Source organism: Sus scrofa, chromosome 17 (genome assembly GCF_054392235.1).
Source record: "Sus scrofa isolate SSC_HxYL_T2T_F1_AM1 chromosome 17, Sscrofa_HxYL_maternal_Yorkshire_Landrace_v2.0, whole genome shotgun sequence".
Taxonomy (NCBI): Eukaryota; Metazoa; Chordata; class Mammalia; order Artiodactyla; family Suidae; genus Sus; species Sus scrofa.
Genome location: NC_139399.1, coordinates 46,517,134 through 46,541,802, shown reverse-complemented (window position 1 = coordinate 46,541,802; position 24,669 = coordinate 46,517,134). Strand labels below are relative to the sequence as shown.

Sequence of the window (24,669 nt, the reverse complement as noted above, 5' to 3'; positions counted from 1 at the left end):
TGGAGGATGGGGAGGCTGCCCCAACCCTTCGTGCTCTGCTCCTGTGGCACTTGTCAGACCAGCATTTGAATCAACTCCACCACAGCCACGAACCTCAGGTCAGGCTTTACAGTGGTTGGGGAAGGGCTGCTGGGATCAGAGAATCAGTGATTGTCAATCCTGGGTGCACAGGAGACTCAAAGGTGAAGCTTAAAAAACAACAGATTTCTTCAGCAACTCTACTGAGAGGCCACTGACATGTAATAAAACACCAGATTTTAAGTGTACATTTTGACAAATTTCATAATATACATACCCATGTATAACTACTACCTAAATCAAGACACAGAATCTAGTCACTGCAGAAAGTCCCACCGTGTGCCCTTTGGAAAGTTTAAGAAATATTCTGACTGAATTATACAGAGGTGAGGCCTGGGCATCAGTATGTTTTCAAAGTTCCCCAGGTGATTCTAATGTGCAGCCAGAGTTGAAAATCACTGACTGACCCTTGCATTTCTCAAATAGGTATTCTGAGACTACCAGGAGGTGACATTTTTGGGAGCTCAGGGAACATCCAGGACTAGGGTAAGGCAAGAGAGGCCCCTTGGGTTCGAACTTTAAGGAGGCCTCCAGGTTAACAGTGGGGCCTCCTTAACTTCTACACCTAAGGTGCCTGTCTCAGTGATTTCTTTGTATGAGTTTAACAGAGTTCAAAGTAATGGCTTAGGTCTAGCTATATAGTCAGGCTCTGCTGGTAGTGACTAACCACTGATTTCTGAAACAGTCTTAGAAATCAAAATCCCAGAGTTCTAATTACTCCTGGGCCTTGAAAAACAGGGCGAACCTTTAGGTGAGACCTAAGAGGCAAGAAGGCACTTGGTTAGTCTCCCTGAGCTTGACCTGAGCTCTGGGGTGGATCCTGGTGCTGGTGTCAGGCTACTCTGCCCAATGTGCTGGCAACTCTCTTGTCTGCAAGGGTGCATGTGGGGGCAGAGGATGCCAGGATGCTTCTGCTTGCTTTTGTCTGTCCTTGTAGAATCTTCTGTCTGCTCCTCAGCTTTCTTCCTTTTCTTTCCTCAGTAGCAGCCTGGAGGTCTGGGGCCTGGAGTATGCTTTCTTCCCCCTCCCCCTCCAAGCATATTCAGTAGGGGAGGTTAAGTTGGGACTGGGCCCTGCTTGCCTCCCACAAGGACTGAAGTTCTTGAAGGCAGAAACTATTTCCCCTCTCCCTGCTGGAGGTGCACAAAGGGTCGAGTGCATAGCAGACACCAAAGCCTTGCTGCCTGAGTGTAAGGGAGGAAAAAGGACTTAGAAAATGGATCCTGCTGGAACATACCTCTTTTTGCAGCTCAACCATGTGCTTGGCATCTGAGCAGCCCTTCTGCCTTCCTCTTCCATCCTGTGGAAGACATATGCCATTCCTATTGGAACAAGGTTTGTGCAGGCCTCTTCACAATCCTGGGGACCAGAGCAGGGGCTATGGGCTGGAAGTGCCTGAACTCGTATTGAACTCTATGGGGCACCACGGCCCTGGAGGAAGGATAGGCTCCACCGGCCCAAGAGGTGACACCCATGGAGACCCGATGCCAAATGTCCCAAGGGCTTGGATGGGACTGACTTGAAGCACCTCTTCATTTAAAGTACACCATATACCTGCTTTGTGCTAGCCCTGGGCCATGAGCTAAGGACGCAGAAGGGAAGCAAAACAAAGGGCCTGCTCTTGGGAAGCTCTCTTTAAAGGAAGTGGGATGGAGAGCTGGGAGGTACTCAGGCACCGGAGTCGGTCCCTACCTGCCAGGCCCCAGGGTTGTCTATTGATGGGCATAACTCAGCAAAAGAGTGCTGGTGTACGGTGTCTTCCTCCAAATCCTTCTGGCCCCAGAAAATACCATGGATCCTTATCCTATAAACTCAGTATTACAAAGAACGAGGAACTCTTTGAGGTCCACAAAGCTGCTGTCAAGCTCCTAGGCATGTTAGGGTCTGGTAAGCACCACCCAATATCTACATGCTGGGATAGACCAGAAGCCCCATGAGCCGTGATCCTGGGAGCCTGAAGCACTGGTCTAGTAGCAGGTAGACTGGACATCAGAGAAGGCTGGGTTCCTCAGCATGCAGGGCTGCCAGCCTTGACTCCAGCCCTACCCACTGATGTAGGGCCTCCTTCCTGGGTCAGGGACAGTGCTGGGTAGGGCAGAACCAGTCAGGAGGGGCTCTCTGGATTGGCTGAAGTGGCTTCTCCCCTCCAAGGGTAGCCTGGGTTATACACTGCACAGGGCTCTTTCTGGCGGCAGGGCTTGAACTCCCCTGAGGCTGCAGTCAATGAAAAGAGATAAACCTGTTGCATGGGTGATGGTGCCGTGGCTTCACCGCTCTCCAGGTCCCCTGCCCGCAATGCACGCATGGAACCCCTCTTCAGTTTCCTCCGCTCTCGCTCCACCTGCCAAGATGTGAGAAATCAGGGCTGGGCTAGACTCAAGGGCTAGAGGAGAGCTGCCTTTTTTGAGGAAGCCAGTGTGAGTGTGGGTGTGCCTGTGAGGGGCTGGCAGTCGTGAGAAGCCGAACGCCCAGGCTGGAGTTCAAAGTGCTGCTGGGGCAGAGGAGCCGGAGCCAGCCTCCTGGGCCTTTGAAGCAGGGTCAGCACACCTTTTCTGCAGTATTCTGGGCATTGTGGAATCTCTGTCACAACCATTTGACTCCACTATTGCAGTGTCCCTCTACAACTTTATTTTCAGAAACAGGCAGCAGGGTGAATTTGGTCCCTGGGCTAGAGTTTATGACCCCCTACTCTGGGGGTTGTGTTAGAAGACATACGTGCCTGTCAGGCCTGGGCAGGGAGCTAAGGATAGGAGTTATGCACCTGCTCCAGGGTGGTCCGCAGCTGGGCGTTATGTTGTTGCAGCTGGCTTCGGTCAACCTCCAAGAGAGCCACCGCTCGCTGCAGGTGCTCAAGCCTCTGTTCCCAGAGCTGCCTCTCCTCCATCTCAGGACTAGGCTCAGTCTTCACTCCCGAGACCTGTGGGAGAGACTTGTCAGTCTCATCTGAGCATCCCCTGAAACAGGTGGGGAATAGATAGAGGGCAAAGGACCAATCTGGCAGGGTTGGGCTTCAGGGACTGAATTCCCAGAGGATGGGGACAAGCCCCTGGACAGGAGCTCCTTCTAGGCCATCTGTTCCCACCAGGCCCCCAGCTCACCTCTCCCAGTTGTACACCTGGCTCTCCTCTAGGCCCCCGTTCTGCTCTGCTGCTCGGGCCTGGGCTGTGGAGTCGCTCTTTCTCCAGAGTGAGTTTGGTGAGCTCCAACTCATCCTGGGGTATCAAGGTGTAGAGCAAAGTTGCACCGTGACAACCTCACATCCAGACCCACTCCACCCTCCATCCTCAACAATTTTCTCATCAGGTTATAGTCTTATTTTTCCTGGTACCTCTGAGCAATTCTAGTGCAGAACTTTCATTTTACAGATTGATAAAGGAAAAGAGAGGGTTCTTCCCAAGGATACACGGAGGGTTAGGACTGAAACCTGTCTCATTTTGGATCTCCCATAAGCTAAGTAACAACTTGGAGCACTAGGTGTTGTCGAAAGAACACAGACTCAGGAGTCACATAGAGCTGAGAATTTTGACACCACTTACTGGCTGTGAACTGGGTCAAGGTATGAGCTCTCTCTAAACCCCAATTACCTCATTTGTAAAATGACTACATGAAGCATAGATCAAGCCTCTGGGGCTAAAGCCCTTTACGTAAATGAGGAAACCAGTGCTAGACATTTTCTAGGCACCTCCGGGTCATAAATGGTAATGTCTTGAGAGGCGAGACAGAAAAGAGGAATGGAGTGTCCCCTGTGGGTGGGGGCTGTCTGGGAGAGAAGGAGCTCAGTAGTATGAGGCACTGCTCTAGAATCAGCCCTGCTCAGGTCTAATCTTAGCTCTGCCCTTTATTCGCCAGATGACCTCGGATGAGTCACTTAGCCTCTCTTATCTGCTTTCCTCAACTATAAAGTGAAGATAACAGTTCCTACTTCTCAGGGTTGTTGTGGAAGAAACTGAGGGTAACAGTGACTAGCATACAAGATGCTTAAAATAAAAAGTGATGTGGAGTTTCCATCGTGGCTCAGTGGTTAACGAACCCGACTAGGAACCCTGAGGTTTCAGGTTCGATCCCTGGCCTCTCTCAGTGGGTTAAGGATCCAGCATTGCTGTGAGCTGTGGTATAGGTCGCAGATGTGGCTCAGATCCCTGGTGTAGGCCGGCAGCTACAGCTCTGATTAGACCCCTAGCCTGGGAACCTCCATATGCCACGGGTATGACCCTCAAAAAGACAAAAAAAAAAAAAAAAAGTGATGCTACTATATAAATGTCTCTAGGCAGACAAATGTATATAAAAGACATGGTAACTGGGTCACCATGCTGTATAGTAGAAAACTGACAGAACACTGTAAACCAGCTATAATAGAAAAAATAAAAATCATTAAAAAAAGATACATGGTATATTTATGCAATGGAATATTACTCAGCCATAAAAATTAAATAGGAGTTCCCTGGTGGCTCAGTGGGTTAAGGATCAAGCATTGTCACTGCTGTGGCCTTTGTTATGGTGTGGGTTCAACTCCTGGCCTGAACGTCCACGTGCCACAGATGCAGCCAAAAAAAAAAAAAAAAAAGAAAGAAAAAAAAATAATGCCAATTGCAGCAACATCAATGGACCCAGGGGTTATTATACTTACTGAAGCAAGTCAAAGAAAGACAAATACCACATAAAATCACTTACATGTGGAATCTAATTTTTTTTTTTTTGGCTGCAGCATGCAGCAGCTTGATGTAGGATCTCAGTTCCCAGACCAGAGACTGATTCAGGGCTGCAGCAGTGAAAGTGCCAAGTCCTAACTACTAAACCACCAAGGAACTCCCCCTACATGTGGAATCTTAAAAAAATTATACAAATGAATTTATTTACAAAACAGAAACAGACTCACAGACATAGAAAACAAACTTATTAAAGGGGAAAGGGGAAGAGGAAAAAGATAGGAATTTGGGATTAGTAGATACACACTACTATATATAAAATAGATAAACAACAAAGACCTAATATAGAGCACAGGGAACTATGTTTAATATCTTGCAATAACCTATAATGGAAAAGAATCTGAGAAATAATATATAGTTATAAAACCGAATCAATTTGCTGTACACCTAAAACACTGTAAATACTTCAATTAAAAAAAAATGATGCTGGAGTTCGTGCTATGGCTCAGTGGGTTAAGAACCTAACTAGTACCCATGAGGACATGGGTTCAATCCCTGGCCTTGCTTAGTGGGTTAAGGATCTGGCATTGCCACAAGCTATGGCAGAAGCAGCTTGGATACTGTGTTAGTGTGGCTGTGGAGTAGGCTGGCAACTGTAGCTCCAATTCGACCCCTGGCCTGGGAACCTCCGTATGCCACAGGTGTGGCTCTAAAAAAAAAAAAATTGAAAAAAAAAAAAAAAAAAAAAAAAAAAAAAAAAAAAAAAAAGGGAGTTCCTGTCGTGGCTCAGCGGTTAATGAATCCAACAGTATCCATGAGGACATGGGTTCAATCCCTGGCCTCACTCAGTGGGTTAAGGATCCGGTGTTGCTGTGAGCTGTGGTGTAGGTCGAAGATGCGGCTTGGCTCTGGTGTTGCGGCTGCAGCTATGGCCAGCAGCTGTAGCTCTGATTTACCCCCTAGCCTGGGAACCTCCATATACCTCAGTGGCAGCCCTAAAAAAAAATAAGCAAAATAAAAAAAAATTTTTTTAAATGATGTTACTATGATGAAGGGCTGTTTCTGAAAGATTTGAGTGTTTTGGGAAGGGGAGGACTCTGACCTGAACTACATTATTGAGTAAATGGTATGAACAGGAAGCGCCTTCCCACTCAGCTACGTATCTGACTTTCTGTGCCTGAAAGAAAAGAATTTAGTTCCATTTATTGAATGCCTTTTTCCTAAGCACTTTATTCTCTTTTTGGTCTCAGAATGGCTCCATGGGGCTGGTACTATCATTCTGTATTTTATCAATGAGAAAACCAAGAAACAGAAATAAAGGCACTGACCTCAGGTCACACGGCTAATAACTTGTAGAAAACTGTATTTCAAATCCAAGAGCTTGACTCTAAAGTTCATAAATGTAACCCACTGTCTGTGCACTGCCTTTTATTCCCCTACCCCACCCCATTTTTCTTTCAGGGCTGCACCTGCCGCATATGGAAGTTCCCAGTCTAGGGGTCGAATCAGAGCTGCAGCTGCTGGCCTACTCCACAGCCACAGCAACACCAGATGCGAGCCGTGTCTTCTACCTACACCACAGCTCATGGCAATACCGGATGCGTAACCCACTGAGTGAGGCCAGGGATTGAACCTGTATGCTCATGGATACTAGTTGGCTTTGTAACCTGCTGAGTTACAATGGGAACTCCCTGTATATGGCCCTTTAATCAGAGCAGTGTTTGGGGCTTGCAGAAGGCAATTCCCTGCAGGGTTGTGTGCCTGAGATGAGGGAAGGGGTTCTCTGGGGCTCAGCCCAGGTCAAGGGACCAGGAAATAGAGTAAATTTCCCAGGAAAAAATGGGCTGGGTTCATCTTGGCAAAAGGGATAATAACTCTCTATGTCCAACAGTTAACCCAGCTTTCCTGATTGCCCACTTTGTGCAGATCTTGTGCTCAGTGCGGTTGCAAAGATTACTGAGACATGGCCCCTGCCCTGAGGCTCAGTGTTATCCCCTACGGTCACCTCAACATTCTATCAAAGGAGTGCACTTTTCCTAACTGCCAACAACTCCAAAGTCTCTATTCGAAAGTCTCAATCTAGCATCAATCCCATCCTTCAACTTCAGATCACTTCACAGATCCACCCACTGACATGGTGCCTTGCATGCCTCACAGGTACAACCCGTACTATCCACTCCTCTTCCTCAAACTGGCCTTTATCCCAGTGAGCAGAAACCTAGGTGTTCTCTTTGATTTCTTTCTTTTTTTTTCACCCCCTTTATCTCTTAGCCAGAATCAACTGTGATCAATTGCTAGAAGTCCTAGGAACCTCTAGGTCCACGCAGGTGTCTCCATCACACTTATATACCCCCCACTGACTTCCCTTACAGCCTCCTAGTTGGTCTCCCCAGAGCTACAGGTGCTCCACACGGCAGCCTGAGCCATCTTTCTGAACTACACATCTGACCGTATCACTCTCCTTCCCCAAACCCTTCATCCACTTCCCACTGGTCACCCAGGTCCTTAACATGCTGACAAGCCCTAAATGATGGGCCTCCTGCTGTCCTCTCTTCTCTGGCCAAGGGGGAGTCTCTATGTCACAGGCAGCCTGAACTCCCTCACATCTACTCTATGCTCTCTTCCTTTTTTTCTCTTCTTCCCTCCCTCCACAACATGTGCTTGGGCTATTTCCTTACTGGTCCCTTAAGATCTAACCTTAAACACCACTTTTACCAGAAAGCCTTTGGGGACCCACCCCAGGAAAGGTGGGTCCTGCCTTATAATTGCTTTTCCACTAGACCGTAAGCTCTACGAGGCCAGCGACCGTGGGTAACTTATTCTGTCTGGATCTCCCACAACAGCACAAAACATGGATTCTCCTGGAGGTGCTCGTGACTTCAGCTTTCTCACACCCTGAGGTGCAGACAGCCCCTGAGCCCAGGCAGACCTGGCTCTGGCCCTGACCCTTACTACCACCGAGTGACTCACCTGCAGCCTCTGCTGTTCTGAGTCCCGCTCCAGAACAGATGCTTGCAGGAACAGGGCTACCTCCTGCAGATCGCTGACACTGGCCTTGCTCTGGGCCAGGGACAGCGCCAGATCCTGGGCCTTCTCCCTCCACTCGATCTCCCTGGCTTCTGTCTGCTTCAGTGCTGCCTGTAGTCGCTCCAGTTCCCGCTGCAGCCTGGGCCCTAAGGAATCAAATGTTGTAGCCGGCTCCTTCCCTGGGCAGCCTTTGTGAGACAAGTCCTCCAGACTCTTCCTCTGCTGGGCCTCCCTCAGCTCCAGGATCTCCTCTTCCTTTTGTGCTAGAGTCAGCTGTAGCTCCTGCAGACTCTCACGAAGGCTCCTTATCTCTTCCTCTTCTCTCTCGTGCTTTGCTTCTTGCTTCTCTTGGGTTGCATCCTCTTGGCCCCTCTGGGCCAGAGACTTCTCCAGGAGCTGCCCCTGTTTCCTCTGTTGTCTCAGCTCTTCATCCCTCTGGGTAAGTGCCTGCTGGAGCTGCTGCATGGCCTCCTGGTATCGGAGGTCCCGGACCTGGACCTCACCTTCCCGCTTCCTCAGGGCCTCCTCCAGCTGCCGGGACTGTGCCTGGCAGGAGTCCAGGGCAGCCTGCAACGTGGCCGTGCTGGCCTCTAGGCTGCGGCTCAGTTCCACCTGCCCAAGGAGATGCTGCTCTTTCTCCTGCAGGTCAGCCTGAGCCTTGCTGAGGGCCTCCTGCAGAGCCTCCACCTGGCCACAGGCAGCCTCCTCCCGATGCTGGGAAGACAGGCCCTCTGCCCGCAGGGCCTCCAGTTCCTGGTCCCGTTCCTTGAGCATAGCCTCTGCCTGCAGCCAGCTGTCCTGCAGGGCCCTGGCCTCTGCCTCGTGCTCCTGGGCCTGCTCGGCACACTGCTGCTGGAGGGCCAGCAGGGCCTTCTCTTGTTCCCGAGATTCAGCCCTTAGGTCACTCAACACCTCCTCCAGGGCCTGTACCCGCTGCCCCTCCACTGCCAGCTCTTCCTGGAGCCTTCTCACATGCTCCTTGTAATCCTCAAGCTCCGCCTGGCGCTCCTTCAGTGTCACGTGGGCCTGCTCCAGCTCTCTCTGCAGTAAGCCCGCCTTTTCCATCACATTTTCCTCCTGGCCTTGGGCCTGCTGCTGCTGCAGGGCCTTGAGCTCCTGGTCCCTTCGGGCCAGCGCCCTCTGGGCCTCTTCCAGCTGACCTTGAAGTGACTGCTCTTTCAGCTCTCCCTGTTCCCTGGCTTCCTGCAGGTGCCGCTGCAGAGCCACTATCTCCTGCTCCCGCTGGGTCAGGAGAAGGCTGGTCTCCCCCATCTTCCTGTGTAAGCCCTGGAGCTGCTGCTCCAGCTGGGCCTTGTGCTCCTGCAGTTCCTGGATATGCTCCTGCTGGCATTCCACCTCCTTCTCCTTATCACGCAGGATCAGCTTCATATGCTCCAGGCTCCCGCGCTGTGCTTTACTCTGGCCCTTCCCTTCCTCTGCCCGCTCCTGCATCAGCTGCCTCTGCGAGGCCAGGTCCCGGCCTCGCTCCCTCAAGGACATTTTGATCTGCTCCAGGTCCTCCTCTAGGATCTTGGTCTGTAGGGTTCTCTGATCTTCCAAGACCTGAATCCTCTCCTTCAGCAGCACTATCTCCTGTTCCCGCCTCTTGAGGTCCTGTGTCAAATGCTCCTTCTGCCTCTGCAGTTCCTCTGTCTGGTCTTGCTGGGACGTCATCTCCTGGTCCTTCTCCTGGAGCTCTCTTGCCAAGAGGCTGTTGTGACTCTCTAGCTCCCGGATCTGGCTGCCCTGTACCTGCAGCTCCTGGCTCCTTTCCTCCAGGTCCAGTGTCAGATGGGTCAGAGCTGCCCTCTGCATTTCCCTCTGGCCCTCCAGCTCCTCAATTGTCTTTTGCTGGCACTCTATTTTGTGATGGTTTTCCTCTAGTTCCAGGGCCAGGCATTCCAGAGTAACCAGCTGCTTCTTCAGATCCTGAATCTGTCCTTTCTGGGACTCAATCACTTGGGCCTTCTTCTCAAGTTCCAGAAGCTGATGCTCCAAGATGTTCCTCTGTGTCTCTCGGTCCTTCTCGAGCTCCTTGATCTGCTCCCTCTGCAGAGTCAGCTTCTGCTCTCGCTCCTGGACTGCCATGGGGAGATGCTCTAAAACCGATCTGCACTCCTCCAGCTCCTGAATCTGTTCTTGCTGCAGATCCACCTCTTGGTTCCTCTTTTTGAGGTCCAAAGACAGCACCTCCAAAGCAGCCTTTTGCATTTCCCGTTGCTTCTCCAGCTCCTGGATTTTTCCCTGCAAAGTTTCCACCTCCCCTTCTCTCTCAGATAGGGTCTGAGTCAGGCGAGCCAAATTCTCCTGCAAAGCTTTCCCTTGGGCCACCTTCAGCTCGCCCTGCTCCTGTAGGGCCTGGGCTCGCTCACGCTCACTCTCCACCTCCTTGCTTTTCAGTTTCAGGGCTGAGCGTGCAGTTTTGAGGTCTTCCTCCAGGACCTCGGCAGCGCTTGCCTGAGCCCTGGCTTCTGCAACAGCTGCTTGGAGGTGTTCCACCTGGGCTGTCAGGTTCTCCTTGGCTGCCTGCAGTAACTCTTGCTCATTCTGGAAAACAAGATGCAAAACCACCTTGGACTTCACTTCCCTGAAACTGTCACTCCAAACAGAATTTTCCTTTCCTTCCTCTGTACATCAGCATTGTCAAGAACTTGGGCAAAGGGAACTGAGCATTCTACTTAGGCTGATACTGTCAAGGAACATGCCTACCACATCCCAGGACTCTGCTATGCTCAGAGGGAAAAGTATGGTGCAAATGAGCCATCTCAGACTCTGGTCCTTAAAGGCAAGGGACAAAAATCTCAACCTCAATTTGGAAGCCGTAGTCGAAAGAGGATTCACTGGCTCTTGGGAACTTGGGGACAGCCAGAGAAACTGAGACACTTGCTGAAGGAAGCTGGGCATTGCCCATGGCTGGGGTATGACTACAGGCCAAGATGGGCCTGGGTGCTAGAGCCTGGGCCCTGAGGGACTACTCTGAAGCAACCCCCTCCCTCAAACCAGTATTGTCTTACCTGGGCTTCTATTCCCTGCAGCTCTGCTTGCCGTAGGCGACTCTGTAAGGATGTCACAGTTTCATGCAGTTCCACCAGCTCAGATTCTAAGGAGGTCTGTTTTCCTTCCCACTTGGATCTCTCTTGGGGGAAGAGGTAGCAGAGGAAGGCCCATGATTGAGAGTGGAGGAAAAGAGGGAGACAGAGGCAGGTGGAAGGTGGGAAACAGAATCAATGGGGGGAAAAGGCCAAGAAGGAGAGAATTACATCCAATTTCATGGAGACAGCATTCATCTGCCAGCTGCTCCTGTCTGTCTAGGCTCCCTGCTGCTTCCAGAGTTGTGCCTGCATCTGCCATTCAGCTCCAGCACTGCCTGACAATCAGCCCAACACTTTCTCATCTTGACCACACAGATTCCCAACCCTGGATTCTAGGCAGGCTGGAGTTAGATGATGCTGGAGGTCCTTTCCAGTGCCCCAATTTTTTTTTTTGTTTTTTGCTTTTAGGGCCACACCTGTGGCATATGGAATTTCCTAGTCTAGGGGTCAAATGGGACCTGCAGCTGCTGGCCTACGCCACAGCCACAGTAACGCAGGATCCGAGCCACATCTGCAACCTATACCACAGCTCACAGCAACGCTGGATCCTTAACCCACTGAGCAAGGTCAGGGATCAAATCTGCATCCTCATGGATATGAGTCAGGTTCGTTAACGCAGCACCACAACAGGAACTCCCCAGCCCCCAATTCTGTGGTTTTGTAGAGGTTCCTAGAGACCAGGGTCGCCCTGCTGGGTGCCTTCCATTTCTGCAAAATGCATCAGAAACCAGCTCTACGTGTGTGGCTCTCAGAGAGCCTTTGGGATACTTTTAAGACCCAGACCCACTCCCCAAGTTGTCTTCTTTTCTGTAGTAGAGCCTTGAGCCTCAAGACCCTCCCCGCTCTTCCTTTCCAAGTAGTCACCACCCTTCCCAGCCCTTGGCTGTGGCACAGATGGGCTCTCCTCACATTCCCCCTTCTTCCCATATCCCAAACAAGCTCAAGATCCTTGTGCTGTCAAAGATTTTGAGAACATAGTCGGAAATGACAAAATAAGTAATGTTGATAAATGATAAAACATACAGAATTTTACAGTGTTCTTATAGACCTGGCCTTAGCTTCCCAGTTTTCTAACCTGCAGACAAAAAAACCCAAAGCCTAGCCAGCAACTTCCCTCAGTTCACCAAGTCAGTTCCTCCTGACTCCTTCCAGGACGGCCCTCGACGGCCAGGGGAAGCAAAAAATTATTCATGGGGGTTATCGCCCCTCTGCAGACACCTCTAGGTATCTTCTCACAGTTGTGGGTAAGCAGTGGAGTGGCTGCCAGGCCTGATCCTGCCCCTCTGGGCTTCCTGCCTTTCCTCTCTCCTCCCTGCAAATTCCCCACCTGCCTTGAGCCCCTCACCTTCCTGGTTCTGGGAGAGCTGCCTCTGCAGAGCCTGCAACTCTGTGTGGAGCTGGCTCTTCTCGGCCTCTGTTTCAGTAAGACGTTGTCCCAGCTTCTGGGCCTGATCCCTCAGATCATCCTGGGAAAGAAGAGGTGTGACTAAACCCAAGTTCCTCACCTTAACCAGTCCAGGGCCTGAGCCCTCTCCTTCCTCAGCCATGGGGTCTGCCATTGTGAACTTACACCCAGATTGCTGGGTTATTTACCTCCGCGCTCGTGTGTGACTGGCTCCCTGAAGTGAAGACAGGCTCTGCTCCAACTGACTGGAGCCTGGGTGCCCCTTCTGACAGGTCTGTCTTTTGAAGCAGAACTCCTGCTGAAGTCCCAGCCCAGAGCTGCCTCTCCTCTTCCCAAACGCCTACTTCAAAGCTTAGCTAAAGGTCATTGCTTCCTTCTTTCTGACCCTCCGAAAGTCAGAATGCTCTATCCCTTCTTCCTACTGTCATCATGACCATCTGTTACTGATCCGATTACTTCTATCAGTCCTGCTTTATCTTAGGATGCAGTTTGGTTCCTCAGCCATGCCATGAGCCTTCTTGATGGCAGAAAGCAGGTCTTCCTCCTTTCTGTATCCCCAGCTCAAAGTGGCTGGCATACAGTGGCACTCAATTTTTACTGACTGCTAGGTTCACTGTGAGGTGGAATTTGCAGGACAATGAGTTCAGTCTTAGGCCTAGAATTGTCCTCAATTTGTGGGTTTTTCTTGGAGGTCTTGGCACCAAGAACAATTCATGACTGTGAGGGAAGCAATGCCAAACAGTATCACACCTCTGTAGAGCATCACGGTTTACAGGGCTCACTCAAGTCCCTTGCTCCTTTCATCCTCCCAGCCCTGGGACGCAGGCACGATGTGCTCTACTTTACCAGTGAAACCAAGGCCCAGGAAGCCAAAGGCTTCATTCATGGTTGCCAGGTAGTAAATGACAGAGGTGGAACTCATGCCAACTTGATGTTAGGAATAAAACAGGTCAAACTGCTTCAGAAGCCTTTTTCAGAGGAGGTGAAAAGTTTGAGGAAGGAGAGCAGGGACACATACCCGGGCCTGCTGAGTCTTCCACAGGTCTTGGTTAAGCTTGTGAAGGGCAGAGGCCACCGCCTCAGCCGAGAGAGCTGTCAGGAGGGGCCCTCTCTTGAAAAGGGTCCTAGCTCCATTCTGGTCTGAAAAAGTGAGAAAGACACCCCCTGACTTGGCTGCACTATGAGAAGAAGCAGCCACACTTCCCAGACATGGCCTTGACTTTCCCACCCATCCCTCCTCTCCTCAAAGAACCACCCTCAGCAGTTCATTCATCATGCACTGTCTGTATACCTAAGTGCTGGGTACTGTGATGGGAATGAGATAATGCCAGCTATCATTTAATAGGCACTTAATAAGTGCCAGGAATTGTGGGAGTGATTTTATTTCTGTCATCTCATAGAAAAATCCCAAGAGGAAAGTACTTTTTTTTTTCTTTTTAGGGCCACACCTGCACCATATGGAAGTTCTCGGGCTAGGGGTAGAATTGGAGCTGCAGCTGCTGGCCTATCCTACAGCTACAGCAATGCCAGATCCAAGCCACATCTGTGACCTACGCTGCAGCTTGTGGCAATGCCACATCCTCAACCCGCTGAGTGAGGCCAGGGATCAAACCTGCATCTACGTGGATACTAGTCAGGTTCCTAACCTCTTGAGCCACAAGAGGAACTCCCAAGGAAAGTACCTTTTACATCCTCATTTTAATTTTTTTTGTCTTTTTATGGCCACATCCGCAGCATATGGAGGTTCCCAGGCTAGGGGTCAAACTGGAGCTGCATCTGCCGGCCTGTACCATAGCCACAGCAACACCAGATCCGAGCCACATCTTCGACCTACACCACAGCTTATGGCAATGCTGGATCCTTAACCCACTGACCGAGGCCAGGTATCGAACCTGTGTCCTCATGGATATCAGTCATATTTGTTTCCGCTGAGCCATGATAGGAACTCCTACATCCTCATTTTATAGTTGAGAAAATCAAGCTCAGAGAGGAGAGGTGACTTGTGCAAGGATATACATCTAACAAATGGCAGAGCTTGGGTTCAAACTCTGATTGAATTAATTTCAGAGTCTGTGGCCTTAGCCTTGATGCAGTCTTGCCTAAGGAACTGCATTCCCTTTGCTTTTCCCTTGGGAGATAGTCCTGGCTTTGACAAAAGGACAGGGTTCCTGGGTGGCTGCCTCACCTGGCTCAGGGCCCCAGAGGGAGGGAGCAGAGTCTCCCCCGCCACTCAGCTCAGGCCTGCTCTCACAAACAGACCCCAGGGCCTGCTGCAGGACAGCACAAAGGCTGGCCAGCTGGGCCTGGGCCTGGTGCCCAGGCTGCTGCTCTGCCAGCAGCACCTCCAGCTGGCTCTCTGTGCTGCGCAGTCGCAGCTGTAGTTGTGCGGCCTTGGCTTCCTGGGCCCACAAGGAAGCTCGTAGCTGCTGCTCTGTTACTTGAGATGCCTCCAGCTCTTCCAGCAGCCGCGCTTCCTGGGCCAGAAAGTCAGTCTCCTTTGCCTTCACCTCCTGCTTCAGTAATTCCACCTGCCAGGGAGGAAGTGTGGTCACTCTGGGCAGGGAATGGACACCCTCTCCTCAGACCCTCCTAGGCCTGACGCCATTCAGTCTTGGGGGCTAGGTGGATTTAAGTAGGCTCAGCTCTCCAGCAGGTAGGGAGGCCTCTGGAACAAGTATTACCCTGGATTTGACCTGCACACTGACCTACTGACTCTTAACATATGGGCCTGGGCTATTCAAATGGGCTCTGGCCCTGGTCCCCCTGGCAACAATGCCAGCTCCCTGCCATGATTAGAACTCTGCCTAACTGGGAGTCTGAGGTTAGTAGATGCAAACTATTTTATTTAAAATGGGTAAGCAATGACGTCCTGACACATAGCACGGGGAATTACATCCAGAAATTAACAGAACATTGTAAATCAGCTATAATAAAAATTTTTAATTAAAAAAAGAACTCTCTAGTGCTTGTTAATTATTAATAAACTGATTATAGGCATTAAAAAAAAAGAACTCTGTCTGAAACCCTGATACTGAGCCTAATAAGACCGGTCATGATAATAATGACCACCATTTTTTGAATGCTTTTACTGTTCCTGACACTTTATATATTCCTATTAAGAACGATCATCTCACTAGGAACTATGTCTGGTCACTTACGATGGAGCATGATAATGTAAGAAAAAGAATGTATACATGTATGTGTAACTGGGTCACCTTGCTGTGCAGTAGAAAATTGACACAACACTGTAAACCAGCTATAATGGAAGAAATAAAAATCACTGTAAATGAAAAAAAGAACAATCATCCTTGTTTTATGGATGAATAAAGGGATGTCTGCACAACCAGTAAGCAGTAGAGCTGGGAGTCATACTCAGCACTGTCTAACAACCAGACCTGGGTCCTCATCTACCGCAGTCTACTGTCCAGCTCTTACTGTCTCACTCTCAGCCCTGCCGGCCACTCCCTGCCCAGGTCCATCATTCCCCTCTACACAGGTCTGGGCTCCTGCTGTCAGCTGACCAAGCCCCGGAAAGTCCTCTTGCCACCACCACCAACCTGATCTGAAATAACACTTGTTCCCCCTGCTGTGTCTTGCCATTAGACCAGGCACACTTGGCAGTGGCTCTGCTTGAACCAGGCCTGCGTGAGCTCTGCCCCTCTGGGCTTTAGACTCTGAGCCGTTGGGCTCCCTACAGGGGCTGTTCTCAACTCTGAATCAGGTTCCCAAGCTCCACCCCGCCCCATCCTGGCTTCTCTCCCACCTGCTGGGTCTGCTGACATCCCAGCCTGACTTCCATCACCAAGGAAGAGGACGAATAGTGGGGAGGGAAATACCTGGGCGCTGAGCTCTTTCTGCCCTGCCTGGGCCTCCTGCATGTCCTGGCGCAGGGAGCTCAGCTCTTGTTGTCGAATGGAGTCGGCCTCTTGTAAACCAAGGAGTCTCTGTTCCTTTTCCACCAGCAACAGAGTCAGGCTAAAAAGAGAGGGCTCAGAGGGCTAGGCCATTCTCTCAGGGAAAGAACGGCCTCTCATCTGACTGCTCCAACATAGCATTCATAATTAAAATAGAAACAGTAATGATGATGATTACAATGTAACAATGAAAGCCGCCTTTTATTGAGCACCTACTGAATGCTCCCAGATTCTTTATGCCTATGATACCTTATTTCAACTTCATGGTTTATTCTTCTTTGGAAAATTCTAGAAATATCTATACAACACCTCAAATTCAACACATCCAATTCTTCCCATCCTCTGTGCATCTCCCCTTTCCCCAGTCACCCTCATTGTGTCCCCTAGCTCAGTGAATGGTACCTCCAACCACCTTTAGAAGCCTTAATCATACCACACCATTCTCCCTCCATCCCACCCATATCCACTCTAAGAATATATATAACTGATTCCAAATTCCTCAACACCCCTTAAACCCTTCCTCTCCTCCCTTCCCTACTACCCTACCTCAGTTCAGCTTTGGTATCTCTCATCTGGACAACTATACTAGCCTCCTACTTGGTCTTTCTGCCTCTGTTTTCATCAACACAAGGATTTCTGCCCCCTCACACCCCTAGAGAGCCAAGAATAGATGTGGCCCTTCATTCTGAGTGGTCTCATCTCATGCTTGAGCTTTCATGCCATCACTACCCCTTCTAATACATCACAAATTGGATTGTGTCAATTTCCCCATGTAAAACCCTCCAATGGTATCCTACTAAGCCTAAAATAAACTATAAGCTCCAGGTCAGGGCCTAAAAGTACTCAATGACCTGAGCTTGTCTGGTTCCAGTCAGTGGCACTTTCCATTTCACCAAACACCCCCAGCTTTGATCTGCCTCTGAGCCTTTTCTCATGATTCCCATTTTTATGGCATGGGACTCTCCCACCCCTTTGCGAGCTTGGCTTCACTTCATCCTTCAGTGGTCAGTTTAAATACAACCTCCTGAGAAAGGCCTTCCCCAACATATTATCTAAAGTGGATTTCCACTGCCTTTCATTTCTTTCTTCCACATCAGGTAACATAATCTGCAATACTTTACTTTGGGGAGTATTTGATTAATGTCTTCCCCGCAAAACTATACATTCTATTGAGCAGTGACCACACTATCTTGTTTATCGCTATATCCCTAACCCCTGGCACGATGTCTGGTGCATGACGCGTGTTTTCTAAATACTTACTAAATGAATGAAGTGTGAGCTTTGAAAACGGGATCCAAGCCCTCTTTACACAGCTACCTGTATAGCCCAGAGCTGGAGACATGAGAGGTTAGATGACCCGAGCAAAAGAACTGTAACCTCACAGTGACTTCAGGATTCAGAAAGGCAAAAACCAACTCCATGGCCTGTCCAGCCTACCTGGCCTTTTCTTTCTCCAGCTCCTTCTGAATTCGGCTACATTCCTGGGCCTCTCTCAGCTTCTCCTGAACTTCCTGGTCTACCAGCCTTTGGGAGTCTTCCTTGGAAACCAGCTGAGACTTCAAGTCCTCCACCTAGAAAGTCAAGGGCATGAGGACCAAGGGCGGAAGGTCATGGGAGGATGCTTCTCACCCAGGGCTTTAGGGTCCTGAAAGGTTTACCAGTCACCAGCCCAGGTTCTGCAGCTCTTACATGCTGTTCTTAACCACCTCCCTCTCCCACTACCGTTCAGCCTCATCACCTGTCTCCTCAGCCTCACATTCACTGTATAAAGGCACAAATAAAAATCTTGGCCGAATATGATTCTGGCCAAGTGATGAGCAAGTATGTTTAAAAATACTGCAAAAGGAATTCCCATCATGTCGCAGTGGAAACAAATCTGACCAGGAACCATGAGGTTGTGGGTTGGAGCCCTGGCCTCACTCAGTGGGTTAAGGATCCAGCATTGGCGTGAGCTGTGGTGTAGGTCGCAGACTCAGCTCAGATCCTGTGTTGCTGTGGCTGTAGTGTAGGGCAGCAGCTGTAGCTCCGATTTGACTCCTAGCCTGGGAGCCTCCAAATGCCATGGGTGTGGCTCTAAAAAGCAAAAAACTAAAAAAATAAAAAACAAAACTATAAAAATACTCAATCTATGGGATGGAAAAACAACTGACACCAGGGCTGCCCAAGAAAATCTGAGGTCTGTGGTTCCCACCAAGAGAGCTTACTAACTACCCCAGGGCTCTGGGAGGCATGTGCTCAACTCTGAGTACCCTTCACTTTTCCACTCAGTATTGGGGCCTCCCTTCCCCTCCCAAGCTCAGACAGCAGAGCCAGGGCTCCCCTCATCCTAGGGGAAGGAGTGGGAGAGCCTGCCTGTGCTGGGGAAGGGCTGTGGGGCCGGGAGAGAGGAGGAGGGACCTGCTTGTGCAGGTCTATCTTATCCTGCAGCAGGGCACGGCCTTCTTCTTGGAGGGCAGCAAGGCTGTCTCTGTGCTGCTGGGCTGCCTGTTCCAGCTCCTTCTGAGCTTCCCGGAGCTGGGTCTGCAGCATCCCAGTGGTCTCCTGCAAAGAGAAAAGACCATCAAGAGGAAGAGAAAAGCTTCAACTGGGGTCTGGTCTTGAAATTCATGTTGTATAAAAACTGGTTTTTTAGTTGGCTTGGCAAAAGCTAAGGCAGGGCCCAGCTATCCATGCTGTTTCCACTATGCTCTGTCATCTCAAGTCCTCACCTCCTATTCCTTCTCCTCCCTCACCAACTGCACTGTCTACCCAGGCTTTCTTGACCAGGGTCTCAGACCACTGCAACAGCCTTCTGCTGGGTATCTCTACTTCCACTTCATGCCACCACACCCATGTGTGTCCATACACCCATGTGCACATACAATTCTCCACTCAACAGCTGAAGTATTTTATATATATACTATACATATGTAAACATATTATGTTTATAGGGTGTTCCCACTGTAGTGCAGTGTATAGTAAGTTAAAGATCCAGCATTGCCATAGCTGTGGTGTAGGTCACAGCTGTGGCTTGGATTCGATCCCTGGCACAGGAACTTCCATATGCCATGGGTGTGGGGAAGAAAAATTATATATGTGTGTGTATGTATATATATATATACTATGTCCCACTTGGATTCTTATTTTTCTTTTTAGGGCTGTACCTATGGTATATGAAAGTTCCTGGGCCAGGGGTTGAAGTGGAGCTGCAGCTGCCAGCCTTCACTATAGTCACAGCCATGCCGGTTCTGAACTACATCTGTGACCTTACCTCAATTTACAGTAATACCAGAATCTTAACCCACTGAGCGAGACCAGGGATCGAACCCTCATCCTCATGGATACTAGACAGTTCTTAATCTGCTAAGCCACAACAGGTACTCCCCACTTGGCATTTTAAATACTATTCAACATGCTCCCACTGCCCTTAGAACAAAATTGGAGGGTTCCTGCCTTTGAACTTCATGCTGCCTCCTGTCTGTTCTGAACTGTCCCAGGCCCATTCTGCCCATTTCAGGCCCTTATGACAGCTATTTCCTGTCTAAGCTGTTCTTCAAATGGCTGGCTTCTTTTCTTTTTAATGGTTTTATTGAGATTTATTTCACATATCCTACAATTTACCCATTTAAAGCATATGATTCAATGGTTTTCAGTATATTCTCAGTTGTACAGCTATCACTATGATCAATTTTAGAACACTTCATGACCCCAGAAACACTGTATCCTCCCTAGCCCCATCCTCACTCCCAACCACTCATCTACTTTCTGTTTTTATAGATTTGCCTGCTTTGGATATTTCCTATAAGTAGACTCATACACTGTGTGGCTTCTGGTAACTGGCTTCTTTCACTCAGCATTAACACTTGCGAGGTTCATCCCTATTGTTCTATGGGTCTGGCTCTTTTTAACCTTCACAGCTCAGCTCAAATGTCACTTTCTCAGAGTTCCGGTCGTGGTGCAGCAGAAACGAATCTGACTAGGATCCATGAGGACACAGGTTCGATCCCTGGTCTTGCTCAGCGGGTTAAGGACCGGGGTTGCTGTGAGCTATGGTGTAGGTTGCAGACGTGGCTCAGATCCCGAGTTGCTATGGCTGTGGTATAGGCCGGCAGCTGCAGCTCCAACTGGACCCCTAGCCTGTGAACCTCCATACGCATGGGTGCAGCCCTAAAAAAGCAAAAAAGAAAAAAAGGTCACTTTCTTACTGAGGCCCTCCCTGACCACCTTGTCCAAAGTGGCCTCCTTTAAATCACTCCCAATTATATCATCCTATTCATTTCCTTTACAGCCCTTATCACAACCTATAATTATCTCACTTGTTTTGTGTCTGCTCTGGCACTAAAACATAAGGTCCCAGAGGGCAGGGCCCATGCCTACTGCGTTCACCACAGTGCCACACCTTTCTGTTGGTCAAGTGTTAGCACCTTGCACAGGGTCTGGTGCAAAGAAGTGCCAAAGATGGAGTTCCTATTGTGGCGCAGAGGTTAATGAATCTGACTAGGAACTATGAGGTTGCGGGTTCGATCCCTGGCCTTGCTCAGTGGGTTAAGGATCCGGCGCTGCCGTGAGCTGTGGTGTAGGTTGCAGACTCGGCTCGGATCCCGCGTTGCTGTGGCTGTGGCATAGGCCAGCGGCTACAGCTCTGACTATACCCCTAGCCTGGGAGCCTCCATATGCCACAGCAGCGGCCCTAGAAAAGGCAAAAAAAAAAAAAAAAAAAGAAGTGCCAAAGAGCAGGTCAGTATTGAATGAGTAAATCGATGTTCCCTTTTCTTCCCTGCCCAGGACCATCCTCCATACCTGCTCCTTTAACTTCTGAACCTTCATGTCCTGCCTCAGCCGCTCCAGTTGTTGGCTGGCATCTGCCAGCTCCTTCTGGGTCTGCAGCAGTGTCTCCAGGAGGGACATTCTCTCCTTCTCTGTTTCGAGCTGCATCTGGGGAGGGCCAGGAGAGCAAGGGCTTGTTGGGTCAGGGGTCACCATGCTCACTCCCTAGGCCACAAGGACACACCAGCTGCTCTAGGGTTCCTCTGGCAAACGGGGTAGGGGCAGAGGGCAAAGGAAGATCTGGACCCACTGGTTGAGAACCAGGAAGTGTGAAGACTGCCACTGGTTTGCAAGCTGACAGGATGTGGTAAAAGTCAGCCCGCCCTCAGGAAATACGATATACTGAGGCCCTGCAGCTAACAGTACCGATCACCTGCTCATGGGCCGCAGAGTGGGAGCTATGTTCTCTCTTGGAAGGCCCTGCAGCACCTCTCTTGGGAGTGGAAAAGGAAGTGGCCAAAGGTAGGAAGGATATCACAGGGTGGCAGCACAGCCAGTCCTCCCAGCTTCCCACCTGGCGCAGGGTGCTCTCAGCCTCAGCCCGTTCTTCTTCCCTCTGCGTCCGCATGGCCTCTGTTTCTGCCTGCTGCTCCCTCAGCCTCATTTCCAGCTCCGTTTTCTCCCTCTCAAGGCTCTTCAGAGCCTTATCCAGTTCCTGCTGGTGCCAGGCACGCTCTTTCTCCTGGGCACATAAAGTAAACACCACGGGGCCCACATGAGCAAGGAGAGGAGGCAGAAGAACTGGGCTAGAGTAAGAAGTCGACAGCTCTCCTGCTGTGTGACCTTGGTCCCTTGCTCCCTATGCCTGTTTCCTCACCTGTGAGGTGAGGCTAATCCTTGCCTTGCCTACCTTACCAAATTCTATGAGAATCAAATGAGATTTATAAAAGATCAAATGATATAATACACATAAAAGTGTTCTCTAAAGTGCAACTGTCCTTAATAAGAGCTACAAATATCTGTTATTCTAAAGCAACTGCGTCATGGTTGGTTGTAAAAGTGCACTGAGGTGGCAGGCTCGCCGTCTGCTGCCCCCTCCTGGTCAGGATGGCAGGGTTAGCCTCCCAAAAAGCCATGCCGCTCCTAGCTAGGATGTCTCCAACACAAATAAGAGCTTTAGGATGGGGCATCCTGGTCCTCCTAGAGATCCACCAGTGACCAAAGCTTCCCTGATCTCCCAGACCAACCCAGCCTGGCCATCAGGATGTCAGGATGGTGGGAAGGGCTCTGGAGCTGGGCTGCCTGGGTTACAGTCTTTAACCCAACACTACTAGTGTGACCTCAGGTAATTTCTATTGCATCTCTGTGCCTCAGTTTCCTCATCTATAAAAATGGGGATGAGGAGTTCCCGTTGCGGCTCAGTGGGTTAAAAACCTGACTAGTGGAGTTCCCACTGTGGCTCAGTGGTAACGAACCCGACTAGTATCCATGTGGATTTGGGTTCCATCCCGGGCCTTGCTCAGTGGGTTAAGGATCCGGCATTGCTGTGGCTGTGGTATAGGTCACAGGTGCAGCCTGGATCTTGCATCTTGCCGTGGCTGTGGGTAGGCCGGCAGCTGTAGCTCCAATTTGATCCCTAGCCTGGGAATATCCATATGCCATGGGTGTGGCCTTAAAAAGACAAAAAATGGAGATAACAAGAGTATATGCCTATGGTTGCTTTGAGGAGTGAGGCAAGCCACGTAAAGCACTTAAGGTGGTGCTTAGCACACAGAAAGTGCTCAGCAGCTAACAGCTATGGATGTTACCTTTCCTTTAAAATGTATGTAAGTCTGCAGTTACCCACCCAGGAGTGGGAATGCCTCTGGTGCTTAGCCCCTTTCCAACACCGCCTTGTGCACTCTCCCCTCACTTGCTACACTCTGGCTGCATGGGCCTCCTTTCAGGTCCTTGAAAACACCACACATCTCCACTCCTTAAGGCCTTTACTCATGCTTTCCTTCTACCTGGACCACTCTTCCCACCCCATGGCCATTCACAGCTTAAATAACACTTCTTCAGGGACACCTTCCTAGGCCATATACTCAAAACGGTCCCCCTTGTTATTCTTCTAACACCCAGCACTTTTTCTTCATAGAACTTCCATAATCCCTTACTCACTCATTTAATACCTATGCTCCCCCAAGATTTTAAGCTCCATTAGGAGAACTACATGGACTTCACTCTCAGCTATATCCTCAACACCCAGCACTGTGCCTGACATACAGTAAGTACTCAACATTGCTCGAATGAATCACACTTCAGCTACTGGACTCTTAAGATGCTTAAGAACATCAATTTATAACACCACAGTTACAGAACAGCTATGACTATCAAATGGCACACTCTGGTTCAAGAGGCCAACTGTAAGAATATGGGAAAGATGAATTTTCTTTCCTTTTTTTTTTTTGCATACGGAGTTGCCAGGCCAGGGATCATATCTGAGCCACAGTTGTGACCTATGCCACAGCTGTGGTAATGCAGGATCCTTAACCCACTGTGCCAGGTGGGGGATCAAACCTACATCCCAGGGCTCCAGAGATATTGCTGATCCCATGGTGCCAGAAACCCCAGAAAGATGAATTTTAATAGTAGTAAGTACTTTTTACAAAAAACTTGACTTATGGAGTTCCCACTGTGGCACAACAGGATTGGTAGTCTCTGGAGCTCTGGGATGCAGGTTCGATCCCCTGCCGGGCACAATGGGTTAAGAATCCTTCATTGCCGCAGCTGCGATTTAGGCTGAAATTTTGGCACAGATCTGATCCCTGATCCGGGAACTCCATATGCCTTGGGGTGGCCAAAAAAGAAAAAAAAAAAACAAAAAAAACCCAAAACTGATTTATTTGCTCATGAGTTAGCGGTGTGTCATAGCTACCAGAAGAGCTAACTCTGTGATGCCCAGGAAGTAACAGTCAAGTGTTGCTGGTTAGAGTGGATCAGAATACTCTGCACTCTGGTTCATGTGTGATGTGCAACATGTCTAGAGGAAAACAGCCATGCTGAGGGAGGAACTTGAAAGCATGGGGAAAAAAATGCTTCCTCCTAAGATTAGAGAAGATATCAGAATAAAGTATATTAGTCCAAAAAAATAAAAAGCAAATTTCAAGCAAATATAAGACTGATTTTGTTCAGGTAATAGATTTTGGCTCAACATAAGGAATAATTTGTTTCCTTCTTTTCTTTCTTTCTTTCTTTCTTTTTTTTTTTGTCTTTTTAGGTCCGCACCTGCGGCATATGGAAGTTCTCAGGCTAGGGGGTCAAATCGGAGCTGTGGCTGCTGGCCTACGCCACAGCCACACCAGATCTGAGCCACATCAGATCCAAGCCACATCTGTGACCTACACCACAGCTCACAGCAATGCCAGATCCTTAACCTAATGAGCGAGGCCAGGGATCAAACTTGTATCCTCATGGATACTAGTCGGTATCTTAATCTGTTGAGCCTCAGTAGGAACTCTGCAAGGAATAATTTTCTAATAGCTAGATCTATCTAAAAAGAAATGGGCAGCTATTCATGGAATACAACAGAAGCCAAGCAACCCTCAGAAGGGATGTTGTCGAGTGGACAGAGCAGAGATGCTGAGAAATGGTTAATCTCTGCTGTACCACTTATTAGCGAGGTAACCCTGAGTGCCTTCTCTAAGTCTCAGTTTCCTCAGTAGGTGCTTGTGTAGACTATTTAAATAATGTGAATGGCATTCAATATGGCAGCTGGCATG

General features: G+C 49.5%; 1 protein-coding gene across 34 annotated transcripts in view; it reads right to left on the bottom strand.

Annotated features, from left to right (window-relative positions):
• CEP250 (centrosomal protein 250) overlaps window positions 1–24,669 on the bottom strand; it is a 56,682-nt gene that overhangs the window by 1,134 nt on the left and 30,879 nt on the right. For 28 of the 34 annotated variants that reach the window (XM_085003669.1, XM_085003672.1, XM_085003678.1 and 25 more), the window contains 14 exons: window positions 21,483–21,650; window positions 20,942–21,076; window positions 18,560–18,703; window positions 17,600–17,733; window positions 16,085–16,223; window positions 14,434–14,776; window positions 13,267–13,388; window positions 12,189–12,309; window positions 10,766–10,887; window positions 7,695–10,298; window positions 3,177–3,290; window positions 2,840–2,995; window positions 2,318–2,419; window positions 1,316–1,378 (listed from right to left, as the gene is read on the bottom strand). In XM_085003669.1, coding sequence (XP_084859795.1) covers window positions 1,316–1,378; window positions 2,318–2,419; window positions 2,840–2,995; window positions 3,177–3,290; window positions 7,695–10,298; window positions 10,766–10,887; window positions 12,189–12,309; window positions 13,267–13,388; window positions 14,434–14,776; window positions 16,085–16,223; window positions 17,600–17,733; window positions 18,560–18,703; window positions 20,942–21,076; window positions 21,483–21,650 — 4,467 coding nt within the window. Of the gene's footprint in view, window positions 1–1,315; window positions 1,379–1,770; window positions 2,420–2,839; window positions 2,996–3,176; window positions 3,291–7,694; window positions 10,299–10,765; window positions 10,888–12,188; window positions 12,310–13,266; window positions 13,389–14,433; window positions 14,777–16,084; window positions 16,224–17,599; window positions 17,734–18,559; window positions 18,704–20,941; window positions 21,077–21,482; window positions 21,651–24,669 lie in introns of all 34 variants that reach the window. The other 6 variants (XR_014832228.1, XR_014832229.1, XR_014832226.1 and 3 more) reach the window with 3 other exon arrangements.